General features: G+C 39.3%; 6 protein-coding genes and 1 long non-coding RNA gene across 9 annotated transcripts; 4 read left to right on the forward strand and 3 right to left on the reverse strand.

The window, feature by feature from the left end:
* The first annotated feature begins 19 nt into the window (after nucleotides 1-19).
* LOC120412964 (uncharacterized) lies at nucleotides 20-1,287 on the forward strand. 2 transcript variants are annotated; one of them, XM_039573612.2, is made up of 3 exons: nucleotides 20-111; nucleotides 286-432; nucleotides 519-1,287. In XM_039573612.2, exons 2-3 carry the CDS (start codon nucleotides 416-418, stop codon nucleotides 1,270-1,272), a joined length of 771 nt encoding a protein of 256 aa, XP_039429546.1. In that variant the 5' UTR covers nucleotides 20-111; nucleotides 286-415; the 3' UTR covers nucleotides 1,273-1,287. The 2 variants fall into 2 exon arrangements, with proteins under 2 accessions (XP_039429546.1, XP_039429544.1); XM_039573610.2 differs by lacking the exon at nucleotides 20-111 and having other exon boundaries at nucleotides 129-432; nucleotides 490-1,287.
* A 17-nt stretch (nucleotides 1,288-1,304) lies between these two features.
* On the reverse strand, nucleotides 1,305-1,938 carry LOC120412966 (uncharacterized). Its single transcript, XM_039573614.2, has 2 exons — nucleotides 1,763-1,938; nucleotides 1,305-1,704 (listed from the first exon to the last, which is right to left on the reverse strand). Exons 1-2 carry the CDS (start codon nucleotides 1,936-1,938, stop codon nucleotides 1,305-1,307), a joined length of 576 nt encoding a protein of 191 aa, XP_039429548.1.
* A 3,978-nt stretch (nucleotides 1,939-5,916) lies between these two features.
* LOC128093543 (uncharacterized) lies at nucleotides 5,917-6,358 on the forward strand. Its single transcript, XR_008212572.1, has 2 exons — nucleotides 5,917-6,051; nucleotides 6,118-6,358. It is a non-coding gene; the product is annotated as an uncharacterized LOC128093543 (long non-coding RNA).
* A 2,290-nt stretch (nucleotides 6,359-8,648) lies between these two features.
* LOC120412936 (DNA-directed RNA polymerase II subunit Rpb4) lies at nucleotides 8,649-15,360 on the forward strand. The gene is made up of 3 exons (XM_039573573.2): nucleotides 8,649-8,811; nucleotides 8,871-9,227; nucleotides 15,344-15,360. Exons 1-2 carry the CDS (start codon nucleotides 8,748-8,750, stop codon nucleotides 9,224-9,226), a joined length of 420 nt encoding a protein of 139 aa, XP_039429507.1. The 5' UTR covers nucleotides 8,649-8,747; the 3' UTR covers nucleotide 9,227; nucleotides 15,344-15,360.
* Nucleotides 9,324-9,858, reverse strand: LOC120412937 (uncharacterized). The gene is made up of 2 exons (XM_039573574.2): nucleotides 9,487-9,858; nucleotides 9,324-9,430 (listed from the first exon to the last, which is right to left on the reverse strand). Exons 1-2 carry the CDS (start codon nucleotides 9,836-9,838, stop codon nucleotides 9,387-9,389), a joined length of 396 nt encoding a protein of 131 aa, XP_039429508.1. The 5' UTR covers nucleotides 9,839-9,858; the 3' UTR covers nucleotides 9,324-9,386.
* LOC128093541 (uncharacterized) lies at nucleotides 9,885-11,398 on the forward strand. Of its 2 annotated transcripts, XM_052710774.1 has the most exons (3): nucleotides 9,885-10,002; nucleotides 10,106-11,177; nucleotides 11,248-11,398. In XM_052710774.1, the coding sequence occupies exon 2, from the start codon at nucleotides 10,118-10,120 to the stop codon at nucleotides 11,048-11,050; it is 933 nt and encodes a 310-aa protein (XP_052566734.1). In that variant the 5' UTR covers nucleotides 9,885-10,002; nucleotides 10,106-10,117; the 3' UTR covers nucleotides 11,051-11,177; nucleotides 11,248-11,398. The 2 variants fall into 2 exon arrangements, with proteins under 2 accessions (XP_052566734.1, XP_052566733.1); XM_052710773.1 differs by lacking the exon at nucleotides 9,885-10,002 and having other exon boundaries at nucleotides 10,016-11,177.
* Nucleotides 15,361-15,386: 26 nt separating the features above from the next.
* LOC120412935 (gamma-tubulin complex component 5-like) lies at nucleotides 15,387-22,477 on the reverse strand. Its single transcript, XM_039573572.2, has 4 exons — nucleotides 22,231-22,477; nucleotides 20,391-22,172; nucleotides 15,580-16,798; nucleotides 15,387-15,523 (listed from the first exon to the last, which is right to left on the reverse strand). The coding sequence occupies exons 1-4, from the start codon at nucleotides 22,309-22,311 to the stop codon at nucleotides 15,480-15,482; spliced, it is 3,126 nt and encodes a 1,041-aa protein (XP_039429506.1). The 5' UTR covers nucleotides 22,312-22,477; the 3' UTR covers nucleotides 15,387-15,479.
* Nucleotides 22,478-23,092: the final 615 nt, after the last annotated feature.

The raw sequence follows: 23,092 nt of genomic DNA on the forward strand, positions 1-23,092 counted from the left end.
AACCAAAGCAAGCTGCACCAAAAAGTCTGCAGAGGAAAAAGATGACGTTTGTCATTTTTGTACTCATTTCTGAGCAGATTCGGATTTGACGAAATCTGAGTGATTTCGCATGTGCGTGTAGATTTCTTCTTGTTAATGCATTTTCGACCGAAGTTCCGACACCAGTTCGGATGTAAATATAAACTTTTTATTTTGTGTGAAACCGGCAAATTCGAATTTAGGCGCGAAATCAATGATTTTTTCTTAGGTTTATTTTTCATAAAAAATGCAATGAACTCGCTCCAGTACAAGTGCTCCTGCGATTCCCAGCGACGACGGATTGTGCTGAACCGGTTCCACGACCCCGCAGAGGCAGCCCAGCTGGACAAGGCCCTCGACACGCTGGTAGATTCCGCCTGGGACGACGAGGACGAAGATGCTGACGAGTTGCTTGTAATTCAATTAAATTTCCATCAAATGCGTTTAAAAATTAGTTTGAAACTGTTTTAGTGCACCCTTATAAAAACTCTCAAAAGCAGCAGTTCAAACATCCCGGAAGATCAGCTGATAAATCTGTTGCAACGCCCTCCGGATGATCCCGTTGAAAAGACGAACCTCATTCTGTCAAACGACAGGACCTGCGACGACGAGGAAGATTCCTGCCACTGTCGAGAGATTTCTCACAATCTCTCCTTAGTGCTGAACATGGGCTTTAGCGAGCTAAACTCCAGCTCAGAACCAAACGAGCGAGTTTTAACGGATTTGCTCGATCAGTTGGTTCCATTCTCGGAATGCTTTGCGGGTAATTTGGAGGGATTTCTGAGACAAACTTGGCATTACGCTGTTCGAAGTAGTAAAAGCAATCTTATCAGTAGGTTGGTTGCAATTTTTCCTAAAGAAATTGATAGCTTAGTTGAGAAAATTCTCAAAACTAACTTTGTAGATTCCGCAAGCATTCAGGACAACGACGATTTCATTAGTTTAGCAAATATCATTTGCAACGAGGAGGTTTTCAGGCATGTTAGTTTACATTTAGCTAAAAACTATTCATATTATTCAAACTCACAGAGTTTAATTAGTGCCATTGTTAGGTATGTTAAGTCCAACTTAACTAAAAGTAAGTTCTTGAAACTTTACTCCACTGAGCTTAGTTCAATTGTTGCCATTCTTAACGAGGCGATCAATCCAGATGATCCTCTAGTGTTAGCATTGTTAGAGCAAGTAAAACAAGAAAACTATTTCAACTTTCTTATATTAGTTACACATTTTCCACTATTTTTACACTTAAAATAAAACTTATAACAATTACAAAACGTTTTCCTCACTCAACAATCAAACATTTCCCTGGCCATCGCGTCCAACCGTGATTCCAACTTCTTATTAATCCTTTTCAGCCTCAAATTGCAACCAATCAACTCCTTCGCGCGCTCAATCTTCTCACATCCCTGAACTTCCACAAACGGACTGTAATCCCGTGCCATCGCCTCAACAATCGTTTGCAAAGTTCGCTCAATTTCCAGCTCATTTCCCCCCTTTGCAACCAAATCCGCTCTCATTTCCTTCACAGAAGCAACCAGATCTCTAGCACTAGTCAGCGGCGATTCCGGCGGTCCCTTAAGCTGGACACTTCCAAAAACGCGCACCGTGCAGTTGCGAGGAATGGACCCGTAATAGTTGCCGAAGCTCAGCGCGACCTGGGTGGCGCCATCCGGAAGTTGAAGATTTCTAGAAAATAGGTTTAATGTTAATTTGAAGACAAATTTTCAAATAATTAAATTTTTACTCTGGCAAACTGGGAATCGCCAGCGACTCTAGAACATTTGGGCGAAGATATCCAACGAGGGCGCATTTGCCGTAATGCACGGTGCTGGGATGGCGGGCCAGGGCGATCTCTTCTACCAAAAGGGGCTCGTAGTGTTCGCAGTACGTTGGAAGTGGTGTGCTGATTAGTGGTTCCATGATGAATCGACTGAAAATTAAATAGTTTTTGAAATTCGGTCGTTCAATGGGGAGCTTCAATGGGAATGGGTTTAATGGGAAGAAAGGCCGTAATCGAGAAATTAAAAGTGAGAGTGTGTGCAACATGGAGTTAAACTTTCTGTGCAGCTGCTGTGAAGGTTTCCATGGTACTTCGAAAAGTTTAACTCCATGTTGCACGCACACACTCTCATTTTTAATTTCTCGATAGCAATGTCGTACCGATGACGTCGTACCTCGCGTCGTACCGTCCCTTTGAAATGTTGCTCCAGAAGAGATCTATTTCTTCGACCGAAGAGTCAATATACTATTAATACATCAAAATAAATGTTCAGTACATCGGCATTTCGTTAATATATTGATCCCACCGTGGATCCCACCCAATATAATCTGTTTTATGAAATATTTCATTATAAATCTAAGGGCTTTTGTTAATTTGATTTGGTTAACCGCGGTGGATTTTCTTGAAATATTTCGAACTGTCAAAAATCCACCAAAGGATCTACCGGTGGATATTTTTCTACCACAGTTTTTTGTGTGATCAATGTGGTAGATGTTTTGGTGGATTTTTGACAGTTCGAATTATTTCAAGAAAATCCACCGCGGTTAACCAAATCAAATTAACAAAAGCCCTCTAAATAAACGGATCAATGTCCATGAACCATCATAAAGAAGGTGTACAAATGTCAAAGTGAATGTCATTTGTGCACTGTTACCAAAAATTACACAATGCTAAGTTTTAGTCTTTCACCATTGTACGAATTGTGCTGTTCCACCCAGATTATGCTATCCCGAGTAACCATCCTGCACTAAAACAAATCACTGTTCAGCACTAAAAGCGCTTTTACAGCTGCGAGCTAATGCGAAAGTGTTTTGACATCTGCATCAAAAGCGCTTTTCCAGCCGATTTGCAGCTGAGTTTGGACTTTATATTTCTGATTTCCAGCTGGCCCCTACTGTTGTTGTTCCACCCCTGCAAAATGACAACAAAGTTGAGAGAGGCAAAAATATTGCTCTCTCACATTCTCTCTCAATTCTATTTTTAGTTTGTTTTCCCACTTTACCAACTCAGCTGTCCGAGCGGAGAGGCATTTTTTTTATTGAATTTACTTTGTTGGGGATGTGATGCCAGATACCAGAGGTGATCTTCGATAATTGTTGATGGTTCCTGCGCCCGTGTTGTCACGCCTGTTTGGGAAATGTTTAACTAGTGTGATTTCACAGCTTCAATTGCCGTTACATCCTCTAGCAAATCACTCGAAACCAAACCTTTGTAAAAATGTCCGCCCTTCGGATACAAATGTAAATATATTTCTTTGAGAGAAAAACAAAACTTAATTGGATTTAGGCTCAAAACCATTTTTTATTGATAAATATCAAACGTCGCACCTCGCATCGCACAGTTAAATTATCACAAACTTAAAACACGGAACTCGCTTTCGTAAATGCATCTGGGGCACCACGAAGTGTCCTCCAAATCCGGACAATTCAGCGTAGAATTCGTGGATCGTCGTATCTGCCAATGCCAGATTCTGATTTCAACAGGCGGTGTTTCCTCGCCGTCGTTGAAATGTTGGAATTCCATTATACAGCTGTTGATTCCTGAAAAATATGTGTTTATTTATCATGCAGTTATGCAAAACTAATTATCTTGTGTTAAACTTACTAAAATAGTAAAAAAAGGAGTCCAGATTTTCCCAGTTCTGATATTTCCATGTTGATTTCACTACGAGTGAGCGAGAGCTTTGTATTGATTTGTTTTCCTTCCCGCTCACTCTCTCTCACTCTCACTCAAAATGACAGACGTGATGCCAGATTTAAAAAAAATAAAAACAGTGTTGCTAGTGACCGCTGTAAATCAGCTCTAATTCTGCTTTTCTTAGAGCAGTTGATTTAGAGCTGATTTGCAAAAACCTTAGCTGTTTTATGACAGGCTAGCTGAATGCTGTTTACCAACTAATTTATGATTTCTTTTAGTGCTGGATGGTTACTTGGGTATTTTTTGTCATTGTATGCAAGATTGTATGTGAATTAGCGAATCCTCCTTGGAATTATCTCTAAACTTATCAGAAGATATGAATCATTTAAATATCAATTATTATTCAACCATCCAAAAGAGGAAAAATCCGAACAATCTGTTTTGCTACGTTCACTCTCATCCAAAATAATTTAGTTTTTGTCAAACACGTACGTTTAAAACAGGGGTGCTCAAAGTTTTTGAAGGCCGGGCCAAATTTGAAGCTCAAATGAGCTTGCGGGCCAAATTTACAAAAAAAAAGGTTGTTAAAAAAAATTACGTTATTTTAATGTAAATTATCGGACATTTCTGTTATTTAAAAAAAAATATTTTCAAAATAATAGAAACCATTAAATAACGAGTTTCTATCGGTATTGTTGTTTCTGATATTTGAAAAAAAGAAGTTCTTAGCTGAATGTACTTGTGTTTTCAAAAAAAAAAAAATGTTTTTATATATCGAAAATTGTGGTGACATTACATGCTGAACAATTCTTCTATAAGTTAAGTTTGGCTGAATGCTCTTAAATTTTATTTTTTGTAAGTTTTTTGAAAATATATTTTTGTTCCTGGTTTTTCGAGTCAATTTTTTAATAATGGTGAAGGGGTAGGTTGATCGACAAAAGCTTTGTAAAATATTTGCTGCAAACTTGATCCTTCGATTTCCACATTTTGTCTGCCTGAATCAGTTAATAGTCAATCAGATTCGTTATCTAACTGTAATGAGTTCGAATCCCTAATGAAGTGCAATGTAAGTTTGAGGGTGACTTGCAAATTAATAAAGAAAACTTGTATTTTTGCAACTATTACAGAATTCTACCTAAGTCAAACTTGAACGTCTTTTTGATATTTCTAAAAATGTTTGATGAAAGTTTTGACGACATTTTTTAGTTTCACTCACATTGAAATGTGTGAAATTGTTTTAACGGTGCACAGCAACCAGAACTTTTGCACCCAGATTTTTGTTGCAGACATTTTAGTATCTTCAAAACTACGGGTACCATCGAAAATTTTTTTGCTTTTCTCCCCTAAAATTCTGTCCACAAAGAAATTTACAACAAAGTTTCACAAATTTTACAAACCCGTAGTTGCAGGATTGGGTCCATAAGTTTGACAATTTTGGAATAAGAAGACAGCAACATCTTTTGTTGCTGTGCACCCTTAATTATAAAATATTTTGAATATATTATTTGTATCCTAAAGTGGGGATCAAAATATTGATAAATCATAAGTTTTTTTTATTAACAAAAAAAATAAAAAAGATTAGCATATAAAAGCTTAAAATAAACCATAATTTTGAAAAAGTATAAAATCACTTTACAAGTGGCCAACGGGCCATTTTACATGATCATTCAAAATGGGTCCGCGGGCCACAAAATATCACCTCGCGGGCCACGTTTGGCCCGCGGGCCATACTTTGGGCACCCCTGGTTTAAAACCACTCAGTGTTCGTCAAAACCGGCCCCACTCAGAAATGAGTAAAGGGGGCATCTGTCTAATTTGAGTGAATTTAACTCAGATCTGGGAGGATATCACTCAGTTTTCGTGGAATTCTGAGTTAAATTCACTGAAATCTGACATATGCCCTCTTTACTCATTTCTGAGTAGGATCGGTTTTGACGAAAACTGAGTGATTTTGAACGTGCGTTTTTGAAGTAACAGAGTAACGATCGTTTTGAAGGTTGTTTGATTGATTGATTCGTTTTTTCATCATGACAGAAAAAGCAGGCAAAGGATGAGTTATCTGAGGGATTTTGGATATGCGTGCATTGATTTTAACAGTAGTTTTTTTTTAAATCAGAGTAATTTTGAATTAGCGTAATTCTTCATGTAAACTTATGTCAAAAACAAAAACAATGACTTTTATATCCCGCCGTTTGACTTGTCGGCTGGGGTCATCCCGCCAAACAAATCCTAGTAAACTCTGGGTTGCGAAGCGCAAAAACTTGTCAATATTTTTTCTGTGTTTGGCAGAAGTAGTGGAGTTTTCGAAAAAACTATTTTCTGGCCAAAAAAGAACCTGTTCTGGTTTTGTAGGGGGTTTTGCCGTTGAGAGTTCAACCAAGTGTCGTAGCGCTAAGGTTTGTGGTTAGCTTTTGTTTTTTTTTTTAATTTATTTTCAATAATTTGCTCATTTTGGTTCACAGGCCAGCAAAAATCGAAACGCAAAATAACCTGGAACTAAAATGTGAAATGCAAAGGGTTTGGCCCCAAAGACTATTGGTTTGGGGCTGACCAGACTGAGGGATTAGTTGCATTCTAAATGTGAGAGTAACTGTCCGACATGATTTAGAAAGTATGCAACAAGTTTAAAAGTGATTTGACAGAAAATTAACAAAGAATGTTTGTAGTAATTTATTAGATCCTCAAAATATAACACAAAACACATCAGATGCTTTTTAAATTGTTTTTTTATTCATGATCTCCTACCGTCATCAGGGGTGACATTGGGTCGAGGGTAAAGTTAGGTCATTCTTCAATGCATAAATTTGTATGGCCCAATCTCACCCCTGATGACGGTATGTAAAAGCGTTGTAACACCTTTTCATAATCTAATTATCCTGAAACCTAAGTGATTCAACGAAGAAATTCGTTAAACCCCAATAATTAACATGATTCAAAACCCATGGATGAATCGCGTTCGAGTTTTTAAAAACTTCGTCCCTATTTATTTTTACAGTAAAAATAAATTGTTAGCAAGTCCGTAAATTTCATCCGCTCGTGTTTTTGTGTGGGCGGCAGCCCAATAAAAGACATTGAATAGTTTTTTTTATTTTCAAGCATTGCAACAAAGTATAATTTTTTTTTAGATTTGTACACTTGTACAACGACCATTTTGCTTCACGAACGAAATGCAATCTTCAGATGCAAAAATAACATTTCCTTTCGCCTCTCAGCCCCAAAATAATCTTCTTTTCACAGTTTCACAGTATAGTTCCGGGTAATTTTACATTTTGATTTTTGCCGGCCTGTGAACAAAAATGAGCAAATTGTTGAAAATATATTTAAATAAACGAAAACTCTAACAACAAACCTTAGCGCTACGACACTTGGTTGAACTCTCAACGGCAAAACCCCCTACAAAACCAGAACAGGTTCTTTTTTGGCCAGAAAATAGTTTTTTCGAAAACTCCACTACTTCTGCCAAACACAGAAAAAATATTGACAGGTTTTTGCGCTTCTCAACCAGGGATGCCACATTTGAAGATTTTCGAGCACAGGCTCAATGCTCAAACGTATTGTTTTGCCATGTTATTCGATGATTTTCAATTAAATGAATTACTCACGAAGAAGATAACAATGTTTTGCTTCTCTTGCCAAAAACAGATTTGTAAAATATTATTTTGCCATCAAGTTAAACTCATTTGCGTTTTTGTGATGTGCCCGAAAATCTTCAAAATCTGGCATGCCTGTTCTCAACCCAGAGTTTGCTAGGATTTGTTTGGCGGGATGACCCCAGCCGACAAGTCAAACGGCGGGATATAAAAGTCATTGTCTTTGTTTTTGACCAGCCCTCTGTCACGACGGCCATGTTTATGAAACCTAAATGTTCGACGCGAACATGAAGACGACAAAGAAGATGAAGAACGCATTTGCTGTCAAAATTTGAAAATAAACAAACCGCGTGGTAGAAAAAGGCATTATTTCATAATGTTGAAATGATTTCCATGAAAAAATAACGGCACGGGACACGGGACGGATTTCCAAACGCAAGTTCCCGAAGGACCCTATCCGCCAGAGACTATGGATAAATGCCCCGCGAAGTGGCGATGAAGACGGTTTTGCAAGTTCAAAGTTCAGATTTGTTCGGACCACTTCGCGATGAACTTCTTGTGAGTCCACGAAAGGTCGGATTCTACACAAGCACGCGATTCCTTCGATTCTCTGTGCGAGTCGACAGCGGGAGTTGGCCAGGATGTTTCTGCACTTGGTCGGTTACTCCCTGCCGGAGATTGCAGCGAGTTGTTCGGAAGGATCAACAGCGGGACTTGGCCAGTCCCCGGTCCAGTACTACCCGGCAAATCTTCCCGGTCAATCGGAAGCAACAGTTCTCATCTTTTTTCGTAACAGATTTGCACACACAAAAAGAGATGTTTCTTGAAAATTTGGTGTAAACAAACAGACAACACCAATACTGCTACACTCACAGAGCCCACGCAGTAGTATTAGTGAAGAGCCCACGATAAACAACGTGGGCTCTTCACTAATACTACTACGTGGGCCAGGCATGCCAGATTTTGAAGATTTTCGGGCACATCACAAAAACGCAAATGAGTTTAACTTGATGGCAAAATAATATTTTACAAATCGGTTTTTGGCAAAAGAAGCAAAACATTGTTATCTTTCTCGTGAGTAATTTATTTAATTAAAAATCATCGAATAACATGGCAAAACAATACGTTTGAGCATTGAGCCTGTGCTCGAAAATCTTCAAATGTGGCATCCCTGACGTGGGCTCTTCGAGGTTTTGGTGACTGTCAAACGTTCTAGCCATTTACAGTGGTGCCAGGGGGTTGTTTTTGACGTAAGTTTACATCTTGAATTGCGGTGTAATCCCCCCTTTGAAATGTTTACCCTGAACGCCACTGCTTCATCTTTTCGAAAAAGAAACCGCTTGGCAAATGTCAAAACAGTGACAACTGTCAAAAACAGTTTAGACGGAAATTTTGAAGCGCGCGTCTTAAATTTTGTCTTCAAATTCAAAAAATAAAAGCAATTTTAAAAGCGATTTAAGGTTTTCCAACAGTCTAACAAAACAAAACAAGTTAATTTCACAATGGCCGGTTACAATCCCGTCGATTTGGTTGAGGAGGACGCCGCCGATTTGCAGTTTCCCAAAGGTAAACATTCCAACTAGTGTGAAAGCGGTCCTCTCTTGAATCTTGATTCTTTTCTGCAGAGTTCGAGAACGCCGAAACGCTGCTCATCAGCGAGGTGCACATGCTGCTCGAGCACCGCAAGAACCAGAACGAGTCGTCCGAGGAGGAGCAAGAGTTTTCCGACGTGTTCCTCAAGACGTACAACTACACGGGCCTGTTCCGCAAGTTCAAGAACAAGGAGACGATCGCGAGCGTGCGCAACCTGCTCATGTCCAAGAAGCTGCACAAGTTCGAGCTGGCCGCACTCGGGAACCTGTGCCCGGAAGCGCCCGAGGAGGCGAAGGCGCTGATTCCGTCGCTGGAGGGCCGCTTCGAGGACGAGGAGCTGCGGCAGATCCTAGACGACATCGGGACGAAGCGCAGCTTGCAGTACTGAAGGGGTGGAGGGGGAGGTTCTCATTTCTTGTTACTTTAAGTAAGTCCGTAGATTTGAGGATTAACATTGTATTTAATCAAAGGATGGTGATAACACGCTAAGAATAAATAAACTGGAAAAAGATTCCAATAAACGGGTTTTACTTACCGTTACGAGATGTTTAGTGAGGAACGTTGTAGCTGAAGGCGTCTGCCAGGGCGGCCACTGTAAGTAAAGTAGGATTTGAGTACTTCTTTTTGTGAAGCAAGTAACAAACTTACGATGCATCTTCCGCTTCGCATAAACCTCCCGATTCAGCAACTCCGCCAGCTGCTGGTGGCACTTGCAGTACGTCGTCTCCAGCATTCCGACCTGGGCGTTCGCGATAAAGTCTCCGATCATGCTGTTGTCCTCGATGTACCCGCGGGCGTCCATCTCCACGTACAGCACGTTGCTGTTCCACTCGTCCCGCACGATGTGGACCAGGTTGAGCAGCCGGATGACGCCCTCGCGGAAGGGTTTGCTGTCGTCCGTCTGGAACGAGTGATCGTAGATGGTCCCAATGTACGATCGATGGACGAGGATCATTTCGTTCAGATTGTCGGCCGCTTCGAGCCGTTCGTCCAGTTGCATCGCTTCAGGTTCAGGTCGTCAATTTTTGACAGCCACCCAAACAAATTTTTTTCGCGTTGATCGCAGGAGCCGACCATTTTGGTCGCGAAAAAAAAACAACGATCGCCAAGGACGACTCGCGTAACCATGGTAGCCATAGTTACGAGAAAATAACAAGCTGAAAGGTGTGTAGGTCAAGTGCAGACCCCCTGTTCAGCCATACCCGCTTGGGACGTTGGTGAGGTTAGACGCACTTACTAATTTCTCTCTCTCTTTTTCTCATTTCAGATAGCCGGAGAAATGGGTGCGAAAATGTCTCGCCGTAAAGGGCGAAAGGCCGCTGCGGCCGCCGAAGAGGCCAGTACGGTCGAGGAGTTGGCCACTCCGCGTACGGACGAAGCTGACGTTGACCGGGTTGCGGGTGGCGGACGGGTTGACGGGGGTGATGACTCGGCGGGGGGAATTCCGGAACCGGATCCGCCGGTTCTGGAACAAAATTTAACTGACTCTTGTTTTGACCATTCCGATGAACCGGCGGATCCGGTTCCGGAAGCCCCGGTGGTAATTGAAATTCCTTTTCCTTTAAATAACTCTTTGGACAATACTGCGGCGGTTCCAATTCCGGAACCGCTCGTAGATCAAAATTCTACTTTGAATGATTTGTCTATTTCAGGGGGAATCGAGGGCCAAATCGATGAGATTACCGTTGCTCCGATACCGGATCCACCGGTCACGGAGCAAAATTTAAACGACGATTCTTTGGAAAATTCCGAAAGACCGGTGGATCCGGTTGAGGAATCAACGGTAATCGATTCAGTTGAATGTTCGGAACCTGCGGCGGCTTCCATCTTGGAACCGCCAGAACGTTATGTTCGCAAAATTAGTTTGGAGGAAGTTCCGGAACAACCAAATTTAAAGGTAGTCCTAAATTCTAAAAAAAATGTCCGTTTTTCAGATGAAGCCCAGGTTCAGGAGTTTACAGTTGAGGCATCCGCCTCAATCCCGACTTTTTATACGGTTCTGGTAAAAGATTCCCCAGAATCTGTTCCGGAACTTCCCATACAAAATTCAAAAAACATAAAATATTTTTGGTGTTACTCCTGTCAAAATTTTGGTTCAAATTCTTTGCCCTGGTTGCTGCGATTGCGGTATTCAAAATTTTCGATGTGGTTGCGCCATTTGTTTTGTGGTTCGATGTGTTGCGCGGTTATTTGTTTGCTTGTTTTTGTTTGAATTGTTTAATGTTTTTTCTCGTTTCATGAGCTGTTTCTTGTTAGGAGCGTTTTTAGCAATTAAAGATGACGATTGATGACGATGACGATGATGATTAAATGCGATGAATATTGGATGGATTAGTAAAGTAAGTTTTGAGATCGTTAACAAATAATTTATTACAAATAATTACAAATGTAATGTTTTTTTCATTTCAGATGCCGAATTTCTGGACTGGACTGGACGATACTGACGGAGCTGGGAGCTGGGACGGAGAGGCCTTTGACTGGAGATTTGTTATTATGAATGAAATGTATTTTATTTCTGTATTTTATTTTTGCATTGTATGAAATAAATGTATGAAAACATTGAAAACAATTGTTCTGCTTTATTTTAAGAATGTAATAAATTTCAATTAAAAAATTCCAAAAAAATTTAAAAAATTAAAAATTTAAAAATTTAAAAAAAAAATAGAATTTAAAAAATTTCAAAAAATTTCAAAAGTTTCAAAAATTTAAAAATTTCAACAATTTTAAAAATTTCAAAATTTTTAAAAATTCGACAAATTTCAAAAATTTCAAAAATTCAAAAAATTCCATAAGTTTTAAAAAGATTTCAAAAAATTTAAGAGCTTCAAAAAATTTAAAAATTTCAAAAATAAACAAAAATTTCAAAAAAATCAGAAAATTTCAAAAGTTAAAAAAAAAATTCAAATTTTAAAAATTTCAAAAGTTTTAAGAATTTCAAAAGTTCCAAAATTTTTAAAACAATTTAAAAAGGTTGAAAAATTCAAAATTTTACAAAAATTCAAACAAAACAGAAAATTTCAAAAATTTCAAAAAAATCAAAAAATTTCCAAATTTTTTAAAAATCTCAAAAATTAAAAATTTCAAATAAACAAAAAAAAAATTTAAAATTTTAAAAAATTTAAAAATTTTAAAAAATTAAAAAAAATCAAAAATTTTAAAAATTTCAAAAATTTTAAAATTTTTAAAAATTTCAAAATTTTTAAAAAATTTAAAAAACTTCTAAAATTTCAAAAATTTGAAGGTTTTAAATATTTCTAAAGTTTCAAAGTTTTTAAAAATTTCAAAAAAAATAAATTTAAAAAAAAATCAAAAAATTTAATTTTTTAAAAAAATTCAAATGTTTTAAAAAATTCAAAAAATTCAAATATTTAAAAAAAATACAGAAAAATTCTAAAATTTCTAAAATTTTACAAAAAAATTAAATTTCAAAAATTTCAAAAACTTCCAAAATTTACAAATTTAAAAAAAATTAAAAATTTACAAATTTAAAAAAAAAATAAAAATTTGAAAAATTACTAAAGTTTCAAAAATTCAAAAGATTAAAAAATTTCAAAACTAAATAAAAGTATCAATGACGAAAGAAGATCTGCTATATTTAGGGCATGATTATCAGGCTTGATTAACGATGCTTGATAATCGAGTTGCTGATAGTTTGATATTTTTACCGCCCTGCTAGGTGCTGCTAGTAGGGACAGGGGGGCAGAATGGCCCGCCTAAGTAAAATACGCCAAAAACCATAGAAAAACATACAAATTTATGAATTCAGTGTAGTAGGCTTATGCTTTGGGATGTTCCCTTCAATATTGTATACTTGGTTGGTGAAAAATTTTAGCTAAAAACTATTTTTTATGCAATTTAAAAAAATGTTTTTCGACTACATTTCCAGGGTGCGGGGCAGAATGGACCACCCTGCGGGGCAGAATGGGCCACCTTAGAAAACAATCTATTTTGTCTAATAAAACGTTGAAGGGAGATAATAAATGACTTAAGGGACCTTAATAACATAGTTTCCATGAAGTTTGACCACTTTTATGAAAATAGTCACTTACCAAAACAAACATTTTTGAAAATAGTTTTAATATGTTGAAATAAGACACTATTTTTACAAATAAGCATCAAAACAACTAAAAAATCAACTAATGTTGCATTAAACGTGATTTGTGAACCTACCAGGAGCGACATAATCCATTTAACCAAAATTTCATAACTTTTGATCTGGGTGCTGAAAAGACAGAATGCGTAACGTGATTTTCGAAAGCTCCCCACTGCTCCCCACTAATACAACAGCAATACAGCTGTAAACATAAACAAAGTAGAAGGCTATGTTCAAGCTCAAGCGTGGCATATTTTTTGCTGCTGAAGTGAATTGATTTGAAACATTTTGGATCTGTTGATGTTGATGTTTTCGATGAAAAATTAAGTGCATCCTACTTTTTTCTTCGTATACTAAACAATGGGCGGCCAAAAGAGGCCTTTTTTTGTTTTCCACGTGATGAAAAATTGTGTCAAAAGTGGGTGGAATTTCGTGAACCAGAAGAGCAACCAAATGGAAGTTCCGAGATTATGTATTTTTGATGTGCAGTGATAATATCGGAGCAAGATTATCCAATATTATTTGGTAGGTACCATTCATAGTTATTGATAATTCGTCGCTAACATTTCAAAAAGGGTCATAAACATGGGTTTTGCGTGAGACATAGCGATTTTGAAATATTAGCAACGAATCATGCCAATCTCGATTTCAACCCTCTTCTTAAGATGTTTTGACTTCGAATACCTTAATAGCTCGACGCCATCGACTTTTTTTATTCCTGACAAAATAAATTATAGATCGATCACAATACTTGCCACTTCTTGGTATTATTTTGCGAACAGTAAATTGGTTCCGCATTGACAGTTCTAAATTGAGGCCGCTTTGCGGACAACTATTCTGCACCCAGCTTTTGATTGTTTTTATAAGGCAGGAAAAGGGTGGTCCATTCTGCCCCCAAGTGGATTTTAATTTAACACTTCCACCACCAAGCCTCTAAATGATTTGAAGGTTCCGTTGTTGTTTGATTACCTTCGTAATAGCTCCTGGTAACATTATAAACATTGAACAAACTTTTTCAAACAATCTAACTTTCGAGAAAGCTTATTTAAGAACCTCGAAATAAACAACATTTGCGTGGTTTTGTCAATAAATTTACATTTTTGCTCATAATTCGAAAAATACAATGAATTCAAACGTCGTTTTCGGTGTGGTGATGTTATTTGACGTCCTTTATAAGACCCTTGCCTTACAGTTGGTCTAAATCCATTCTAAAGCCCAAAACCAAGGGTGGCCCATTCTGCCCCCACTGCCCCTATGCAATTTAAAATTAGTGGAAACAGAGTAATGCCACTTGAATGGCGATTAACAACGTAGTTTATGTTAGTTTAGTTCATCGAGAGGTACTAGAAACTCAATGATTGCAATCGATCGGTTGGTTTAGGAAACGCAAGTTTGCATTCTAAGTATCAAAAAGAGCTACCAAAAACGGGAAGGTAAACAAATAAAAAGGTAGAGGGCGTTTAAGAAACAATAGCAAATGAAACATAAAAACGAGGGGGATGACACTTCGCGATTTGAACCAAATCGCGTCAAATTCCTTCATTCTTGTTCATCGCACATTCATTTGGTTTCTGATGCACCATACGCACGATACGGAAGTCGGTTAAGCAGTACTAAAAAAAATCAATGAATGGAATTTTTTTATTCGAATGGCATACAATATTAAAAGCAAAATCGTTCACTTTTTAGTAATTTTTTAGTTCGGCTTCACTGTTTCCCGAATTCTGCCGATTTCTTTATCAGTCTCACATCTGTTAGACGAACGTCATTAGCTGGCCACCCTGTCTGGCTGTGGTTGCCGGAAGCCATACAGCTAGGCGTAGGCTAGGTTCAGGTTACCAACCGCGACGTCACCAGCCCAGCGCGTCTTGCAGGATGAGTCGATAAGGTTCGCGTACGCGTCAATATTCTGGCAACACTGAGATTGGCCGCCATTTCCTGAGGATTTGTAAAGAACGGTTATTAGATAAGCAAGATTCGTTTCCCTCGAGGTGTCCGTGGGGTAGATTCCGCCGACATGGTTTCGTTCGTCGAGTCAACAATGTTGAACATCTGCAGATGCTCGTCCGAGCCGTCCTCCATGTCGTGCGCTCCAGCAACTCTTGTTGGTTGTTTGAACAAGCGATCGAGACGACGATAAACTGCTGCCAGCCTTGTGCTGAATGATGTTGGAAACGGGCTGGTGCAACTGAAAAAAACTCAGGCGTGGGCAATTGGTCCGACCGGAAGTCGCACGTGACCTCGCTGAAGATTCACGACAGATCGGCCAGTTCGGCGTCTGGAAAGTGTGGAAACAAAAAGAAGTGCGAGAATGTTAGTTACGGATTTCGAGTGTTCAGGGATAGCTGATTAAATTGATTCTTTTGTATGGACCTGACGACATTGGGACGAAGCACAGCTTGCAGTACTGACGGGAGGTTCTCATTTTTCTTTGTTTTTGCGGAAAGTTCTTGGATTTGAGGATTAACATTGTATTTATTTGAACGAGGGTGAATAAATAAACTGGAAGGTGACTCCAATAAAGGTATTACTTACGGTTACGAGATTTTTAGTAAGGAACGTTGTAGCTGAAGGCGTCTGCCAGGGCGGCCACTGTAAGTAGAGTAGGATTTGAGTACTTCTTTTTGTAAAGCAAGTAACAAACTTACGGTGCATCTTCCGCTTCGCATAAACCTCCCGATTCAGCAACTCCGCCAGCTGCTGGTGGCACTTGCAGTACGTCGTCTCCAGCATTCCGACCTGGGCGTTCGCGATAAAGTCTCCGATCATGCTGTTGTCCTCGATGTCCCCGCGGGCGTCCATCTCCACGTACAGCACGTTGCTGTTCCACTCGTCCCGCACGATGTGGACCAGGTTGAGCAGCCGGATGACGCCCTCGCGGAAGGGTTTGCTGTCGTCCGTCTGGAACGAATGATCGTAGATGGTCCCAATGTACGATCGATGGACGGCGATCATTTCGTTCAAATTGTCGGCCGCTTCGAGCCGTTCGTCCAGTTGCATCCCAAGCGACTGCAGCACGTGCGTCATCAGGTGCGAATGGATGCACTGCACGGAGAAGATCATCCAGAACTTGAGCATCGAAAGGCGTTTCAGGTTCAGGTCGAGCACGCACGGCTCCTCGTACGGCGGCCGACGTTTGTAGCACTCCGGAAAGCGGAGCGACTCCAACGTACAAAGTGCCCACTTGACCTTCAACAGAAACCGGAACAAACAGTTGTAACTGGCCATCGCTTCTTCGTTGATCATGTTGCTCAAATCATTCCCCGGATCGTACAAAATCCTCAGCTTATCGATCGCGTCCAGCACCGTCGTCGTCTCCGCCTTGTGCTCCGGAACAATCTCGATCGTAAACAGCGACGTCATATCATTAAACCGCGAGGCCAAAATATCGTTCAACTGAATCGTCAGCAAGTAAGGATTCGCCCAGCTCTCCCCCGCCTCGATCCTCCTGAACAGATCATTGTAGAAATAATACATCAAATCGCTCGCCTCCAACAGCAGCACCTTCCGGACGTTCTTCAAATGATGCAGCACCAGAAACTCCTCCTTGTAGATCGTCGTCACAAAGTGGTTCGCGGCCTGCCGCTTCGTCTCCATCAGATTCTTGATCGCCCCAAACAGGACATGTTCCAGCGGAAGCATCAGCTGGCCGGAAATCGAATTCAGGCGCGTGTACAGCGAGTGGGCGTTCGTAAGGCAGCTGGGCGAGGGCGCGGACGGAAGTTTACACTCTTCTCCGTCATCTTCGTCGTTGTCGGCGCAGGCCAGCTGCAGCGAACTGTCCAGCGCCATCATGAGCAGCTCGTCGTCGCAAATCTCGCGAATCTGGTTGCGCAGGTTCTGCAGCTTGGACGCGCTGACGGTGTCCTGGAATGAGGGGAGGATATTTGTTTAAATTCAAACTAAAAATTTATTCTGGTAGTCAATTTTTTATTTTTGACAGCCAACCAAAAAAAAATTGCGTTGATCGCAGGAGCCGACCAGTTTGGTCGCGAAAAACAACAACGATCGCCAAGGACGACTCGCGTAACCATGGTAGCCATAGTTACGAGAAAATAACAAGCTGAAAGGTGTGTAGGTCAAGTGCAGACCCCCTGTTCAGCCATACCCGCTTGGGACGTTGGTGAGGTTAGACGCACTTACTAATATTTCTCTCTCTCTCTCTTTCTCATTTCAGATAGCCGGAGAAATGGGTGCGAAAATGTCTCGCCGTAAAGGGCGGAAGGCCGCTGCGGCTGCGGCTGCGGAAAAGGCCAGTACGGTCGAGGAGTTGGCCACTCCGCGTACGGACGAAGCTGACGTTGACCGGGTTGCGGGTGGCGGACGGGTTGACGGGGGTGATGACTCGGCGGGGGGAATTCCAGAACCGGATCCGCCGGTTCTGGAACAAAATTTAACTGACTCTTGTTTGGACCATTCCGATGAACCGGCGGATCCGGTTCCGGAAGCCCCGGTGGTAATTGAAATTCCTTTTCCTTTAAATAACTCTTTGGACAATGCTACGGCGGTTCCGATTTCGGAACCGCTTGTAGATCAAAATTCTTTGACTATTTTGACCATTTCAGGGGGAATCGAGGGCCAAATCGATGAGATTACCGTTGTTCCGATACCGGATCCACCGGTCACGGAGCAAAATTTAAACGACGATTCTTTAGAAAATTCCGAAAGACCGGTGGATCCGGTTGAGGAATCAACGGTAATCGATTCAGTTGAATGTTCGGAGTCAACTGAGGGGGCTTCCATCTTGGAACCGCGAGAACGTTACGTTCGCAAAATTAGTTTGGAGGAAGTTCCGGAACAGCCAAATTTAAAGGTAGTTCTAAATTCTAAAAAAATTGTCCGTTTTTCAGATGAAGCCCAGGTTCAGGAGTATACCGTTTTGGAATCCTCTATCCCAAAACAGTACTCGATTCCGGTGAACGATTCCTCAGAATCCGTTCCGGAACTTCCCATACAAAATTCAAAAGAAATTAAATATTTTTGGTGTTACACCTGTCAAAATTCTCGTACGAATTCTTTGCCCTGGTTGCTGCGATTGCGGTATTCCAAATTCTCGATGTGGTTGCGCCATTTGTTTTGTGGTTCGATGTGTTGCGCGGTTATTGGTTTGCTTGTTTTTGTTTGAATTGTTTAATGTTTTTTCTCGTTTCATGAGCTGTTTCTTGTTAGGAGCGTTTTTCAGTTACTGATGATGATGACGATTGATAACGATGACGATGATGATTAAATGCGATGAATATTGGATGGATTAGTAAGGTAAGTTTTGAGATCGTTAACAAATAATTTATTACAAATAATTACAAATGTATCGTTTTGTCATTTCAGATGCCGAATTTCTGGACTGGACTGGACGATACTGACGGAGCTGGGACGGTGAGGCCTTTGACTGGAGATTTGTTATTATGAATGAAATGTATTTTATTTCTGTATTCCATTTTTGCATTGTATGAAATAAATGTATGAAAACATTGAAAACAATTGTTCTGCTTTATTTTAAGAATGTAATAAATTTCAATTTAAAAATTCAAAAAAAAATTAAAAAATTAAAAATTTGAAAATTTAAAAAATTTCAAAAATTTCAAAAAAATTCAAAAATTTAAAAAATTTAAAAATTTCAACAATTTCAAAAATTTCATATATATCATATATTTCATATATGAAAACATTGAAAACAATTGTTCTGCTTTATTTTAAGAATGTGGTACTTTGATAAATTTCAATTTAAAAATGCCAAAATAAAAAAATTGAAAATTTGTAAAATTTAAAAAATATTGAAAATTTCAAAAACTTCAGAGATTTCAGAAATTTTAAAAATTTCAAAAGTTTTTAAAATATCAAAATTTTAAAAAAGTTCCAATATTTCCAAAATTTCCAAAATTTCCAAAATTTCAAAAATTTCCAAAATTACAAAAATTTCCAAAATTTCAAAAGTTTCAAAAAATTTAAAAATTTCCAAAATTTCAAAAATTTTAAAAAATTTAAAAATTTCAAAAATTTTAAAATTTTCAAACATTTTAAAAATTTCAAAAAAATTAAAAATTGCAAAATATTCAAAAATTTCATAAATTTCAAAAATTTCAAAAATTTCAAAAATTTCAAAAATTTCAAAAATTTCAAAAATTTCAAAAATTTCAAAAAATTTCAAAAATTTCAAAAATTAAAAATTTCAAAAATTTTAAAAATTTCAAAAATTTCAAAAATTTCAAAAATTTCCAAAATTTCAAAAATTTCAAAAATTTCAAAAATTTCAAAAATTTCAAAAATTTCAAAAATTTCAAAAATTTCAAAAATTTCAAAAATTTCAAAAAATTCAAAAATTTCAAAAATTTCAAAAATTTCAAAAATTTCAAAAATTTCAAAAATTTCAAAAATTTCAAAAATTTCAAAAATTTCAAAAATTTCAAAAATTTCAAAAATTTCAAAAATTTCAAAAATTTCAAAAATTTCAAAAATTTCAAAAATTTCAAAAAATTCAAAAAATTTCAAAATTTTTAAAAATTAAAAAAAAAATAAAATTTTTAAACATTTTAAAAATTTCAAAAAATTTTAAAATTTGCAAAATATTCAAAAATTTCAAAAATTTCAAAAATTTCAAAAATTTCAAAAATTTCATAAATTTCAAAAATTTCAAAAATTTCAAAAATTTCAAAAATTTCAAAAATTTCAAAAATTTCAAAAATTTCAAAAATTTCAAAAATTTCAAAAATTTCAAAAATTTCAAAAATTTCAAAAATTTCAAAAATTTCAAAAATTTCAAAAATTTCAAAAATTTCAAAAATTTCAAAAATTTCAAAAATTTCAAAAATTTCAAAAATTTCAAAAATTTCAAAAATTTCAAAAATTTTAAAAATTTCAAAAATTTCAAAAATTTCAAAAATTTCAAAAATTTCAAAAATTTCAAAAATTTCAAAAATTTCAAAAATTTCAAAAATTTCAAAAATTTCAAAAATTTCAAAAATTTCAAAAATTTCAAAAATTTCAAAAATTTCAAAAATTTCAAAAATTTTAAAAATTTTAAAAATTTCAAAAATTTCAAAAATTTCAAAAATTTCAAAAATTTCAAAAGATTTTTTTAAAGTTAAAAAAAGAACCTAGATTTTTTTGAATATTCAGTTTAAATAAAACATATTAAAAAAATGTATTACAAATTACGATCGTAATTTCTCGATCCACGCTCAAAATTTCTCAACAGTAAAATTACGATCGTAATTTCTCGATGGTAGATCGAGATTTATCGATGGTAATTCGCAACTTACTATCGAGAAATCTCGATCGTGTTTTGAAACTTCATAAAAACCAAAAAAAAAATGCTCCGCGTTTGCCCTTGGGAAAATTGTTTTTAGGTTCAAGACAAAATATACTCATAACCTGAAAAAGGTTGTTATGTTCCAGACATGTCCAGTTTGACAAAGAACATTTTTGAATCAATAAAAAAATGACAAAAAGTAAGAAAACCCACCTTCGCAAACTTCTCCACCTGCAGTCTCGCCTCCTCCGCGCCCTCCAACGCCGCCACCGCTTCACTTTTCTCCTCCACCGTCCGGAACCCCTCGAGCACGTCCACGATCGCCTCCAGAAAGCCCACGTACAGCATTCCCTCCTCCCACGCGCACCCGCTCCTCAAATCACTAATCCGGTCCAAACAGCTCAAGATGTTCAGCGTGTAGCCGGCCTCCAGCGAGTGGTGCATCAACAGCTGAATGATCGCGTCCGTTTCGATCACCTCGGATATTGCTGCACTCACGTAAAACGAGCGCTTCTTACACTTGGAGAAGAGCCGGGTGCGATAGCCGGTCACGCTTGTTCCGTCCGCCTCGGAGTATGTCTTTTCCACGAGGAACTCTTCGCGCCAGTCGTCCAGGCGGCCTTCGGTCCACCACATGTCGATGATGTTCATGTAGCCTTTCAGGGTTGAGAGGAGAAGGGAGAAGGCGAGGTTGGACTTGGCCAGGTTGCCGCTGAGTTTGACGCTGCGGAAGAGGCCGGACAGGAGGTGGGCCACGGCGATGTGGGCCGGGAATTTGGTCCAGTCGAGGACGGAGTAGCGGTGGATGTCGTTGAGGTTCTTGAGGAGTTGGAATTGGGGCTCGAGGTCGTGGAACAGGGTTATGATGGTGAAGATGCGGTCGGGTTGTTGAGCGATGGCTTGCTTTTCCAGGTCGACGACGGTGGTTTCGAGGTTTTTGAGGAAGTCACGCACGCCGGACGCGTAGCATTCGAAGCTGTACGGGGCGGGGATGGGTTTGCTCGAGGTGTTGGCGACCTTTTGGCAAAAGTTTCGCAAGCGATACACGATCGTCATGTGTTCGGTGAAGTTGAGCAGGAAGGTGTGCAGGCCACGTTCGGTTGTACTCGAGAGGGACACGTTCGGGTTGATCCAAACCTGGTCATCGTCGATTCGGAAGAACTTGCAATTCGCTGGATTTGTAAACATCCAGAGAATCTCTCGAATTAGACAATATTCTGACACTGTAGAAACTGGATCCGGTTTGATGAAGCTGTGGGAAGCCTTCAAAATCGTTTGGCTCCAATAGTCGCAGAATGAGGCGCCCTCATGCGAGCTGTTGACCTCAGCTTTGGCCTTCGGATTCTGCCACCAGTTCGACTGGACGTTCTCCTTAAGCCAATCCTCCGATCCGGAAGCATCAAAGCTCTCATATCCCAAATCTCGCTTCGGCGACTCAACTCTCGTATAAATTACCACCTCCTTCGCTTCAACCTTCGACTCCTCCACCACTTCAGGAACCACCTGCTCTCCCTCTCCCTCCTCCTCACCCTCCGAATCCGTCCACTCACTCAGCTCCGAATCATCCTCCACCTCCCTCCCTCCCCCAACCTCAATATCATCCTCCCTCAGCTCCTCCACCAACTCCCTCCGCTCATCGTCCTCAACGGCATCAACCTCCGACCCCGACCCCGCTTCCAACATCGCAACCGGCGACCCGCGCCGTACCCGTTCCTTCAGCGCCCCCACCGGATTGTGCGCCACCGTCATCAGAAACAGCAGCACCGACCACTGAATGTCGTGCACGTAATGATCCGCGCAGGCCGGTTCCACCACAAACGCCTCGAACAACCCCCGGAACTGGTCCGCCACCCGTTCTAGATTTGAAATGCGCAAGTTTTGCATCAATCCGTCCGCGCGCCGCCGAATCTCGTGGCTGTTGACCGACAGAAAGCGGTGGTTCCGGATCGTGGCCACCGCAAACTGGTGGCACAGTGTGAAGTTTTCTTCCGTTTCCTGTAAAAGAACCATCACTTAGAGCAAGATTAACAAATAATTTTAACTTAAAACCTACATCGAAACCAGTCAGCTGCTGGATCAGCTCCGGAATCAGCAGCTGGATGTAGCCTTCGCGTTCCTCGTAGGCTTGGGACATTTTTTAACAGTAAGTTAACACTAAACAACCAGCTAATCACTCAATTTCATTTGTTATAAGTACTTAATAATGGAAAACAGAAAGCAACTGCGGGAGCCGCGGAGAAAACAAATTTTGAACAACAAACGGAATGTTTTGATTTTTGATGCCGCAATTTTGACGTTTCGCGGAATGTTTTTCGAAAACGGAGAATGGAGTTGGGCAAAAAGGTCGAAGGAATATTTTACCGTCAGCGTGGAAATTCTTCGATATGACGAGTTTGACCTTAAACCCCCCTGTTTGAAAAATGTCGCACGTCGTACGAGTTGTCGCACGGTTTTGATTTTACCGTTTCGATATCGATTGGTCGAAAGGACGACAAACGTACGACAAACACTCGACCTGCCCGACATTGTTTTTTCCATCGATTAACCTTCAATTCGACGTCGATTATCGTCGACGCAAACAGTTTGACAGTTCTCTTCAGTTGATCTTGTTCGGACTTGATTGCAACCGAGCCGAACCAGTTGTTGTTGGTTTTAGGCTTTGGGAGGATTTTGGACAGCTTAAAAGTAAGTTGTGTTCTAGGTTGAATTACTTTTTCTGCCGGAGTGGGCGAGCGACCGAATCAAAGTGTCTTATATTCCAGATTTCGATGTTCGTGGCGGTATAGGAGAGAGAGCAGGAGGAGGACAGGAAATATGGTTTACTCGGCGGGCCATTCCGGAAGACTGGACGGGAAGGAACCAGTTTGCGATCGAGGAAGCGGTTGGTGAGTCATGTTTTAGAAACGATGAAGGAG

The sequence above is a fragment of the Culex pipiens genome, chromosome 3 (assembly GCF_016801865.2).
Source record: "Culex pipiens pallens isolate TS chromosome 3, TS_CPP_V2, whole genome shotgun sequence".
Taxonomy (NCBI): domain Eukaryota; kingdom Metazoa; phylum Arthropoda; class Insecta; order Diptera; family Culicidae; genus Culex; species Culex pipiens.

Coding starts and splice junctions, on each gene's coding strand:
- LOC120412964 (XM_039573610.2), top strand. CDS start 136: ATGCATTTTCGACCGAAGTTCCGACACCAGTTCGGATGTAAATATAAA. Junction 433..489: donor AAGATGCTGACGAGTTGCTT/GTAATTCAATTA, acceptor AAACTGTTTTAG/TGCACCCTTATAAAAACTCT.
- LOC120412966 (XM_039573614.2), bottom strand. CDS start 1,938: ATGGAACCACTAATCAGCACACCACTTCCAACGTACTGCGAACACTAC. Junction 1,705..1,762: donor GCGATTCCCAGTTTGCCAGA/GTAAAAATTTAA, acceptor CCTATTTTCTAG/AAATCTTCAACTTCCGGATG.
- LOC120412936 (XM_039573573.2), top strand. CDS start 8,748: ATGGCCGGTTACAATCCCGTCGATTTGGTTGAGGAGGACGCCGCCGAT. Junction 8,812..8,870: donor CGATTTGCAGTTTCCCAAAG/GTAAACATTCCA, acceptor TCTTTTCTGCAG/AGTTCGAGAACGCCGAAACG.
- LOC120412937 (XM_039573574.2), bottom strand. CDS start 9,838: ATGCAACTGGACGAACGGCTCGAAGCGGCCGACAATCTGAACGAAATG. Junction 9,431..9,486: donor TGCGAAGCGGAAGATGCATC/GTAAGTTTGTTA, acceptor CTTTACTTACAG/TGGCCGCCCTGGCAGACGCC.
- LOC128093541 (XM_052710774.1), top strand. CDS start 10,118: ATGGGTGCGAAAATGTCTCGCCGTAAAGGGCGAAAGGCCGCTGCGGCC.
- LOC120412935 (XM_039573572.2), bottom strand. CDS start 22,311: ATGTCCCAAGCCTACGAGGAACGCGAAGGCTACATCCAGCTGCTGATT. Junction 22,173..22,230: donor AGCAGCTGACTGGTTTCGAT/GTAGGTTTTAAG, acceptor GTTCTTTTACAG/GAAACGGAAGAAAACTTCAC. Junction 16,799..20,390: donor AGGTGGAGAAGTTTGCGAAG/GTGGGTTTTCTT, acceptor CCCTCATTCCAG/GACACCGTCAGCGCGTCCAA.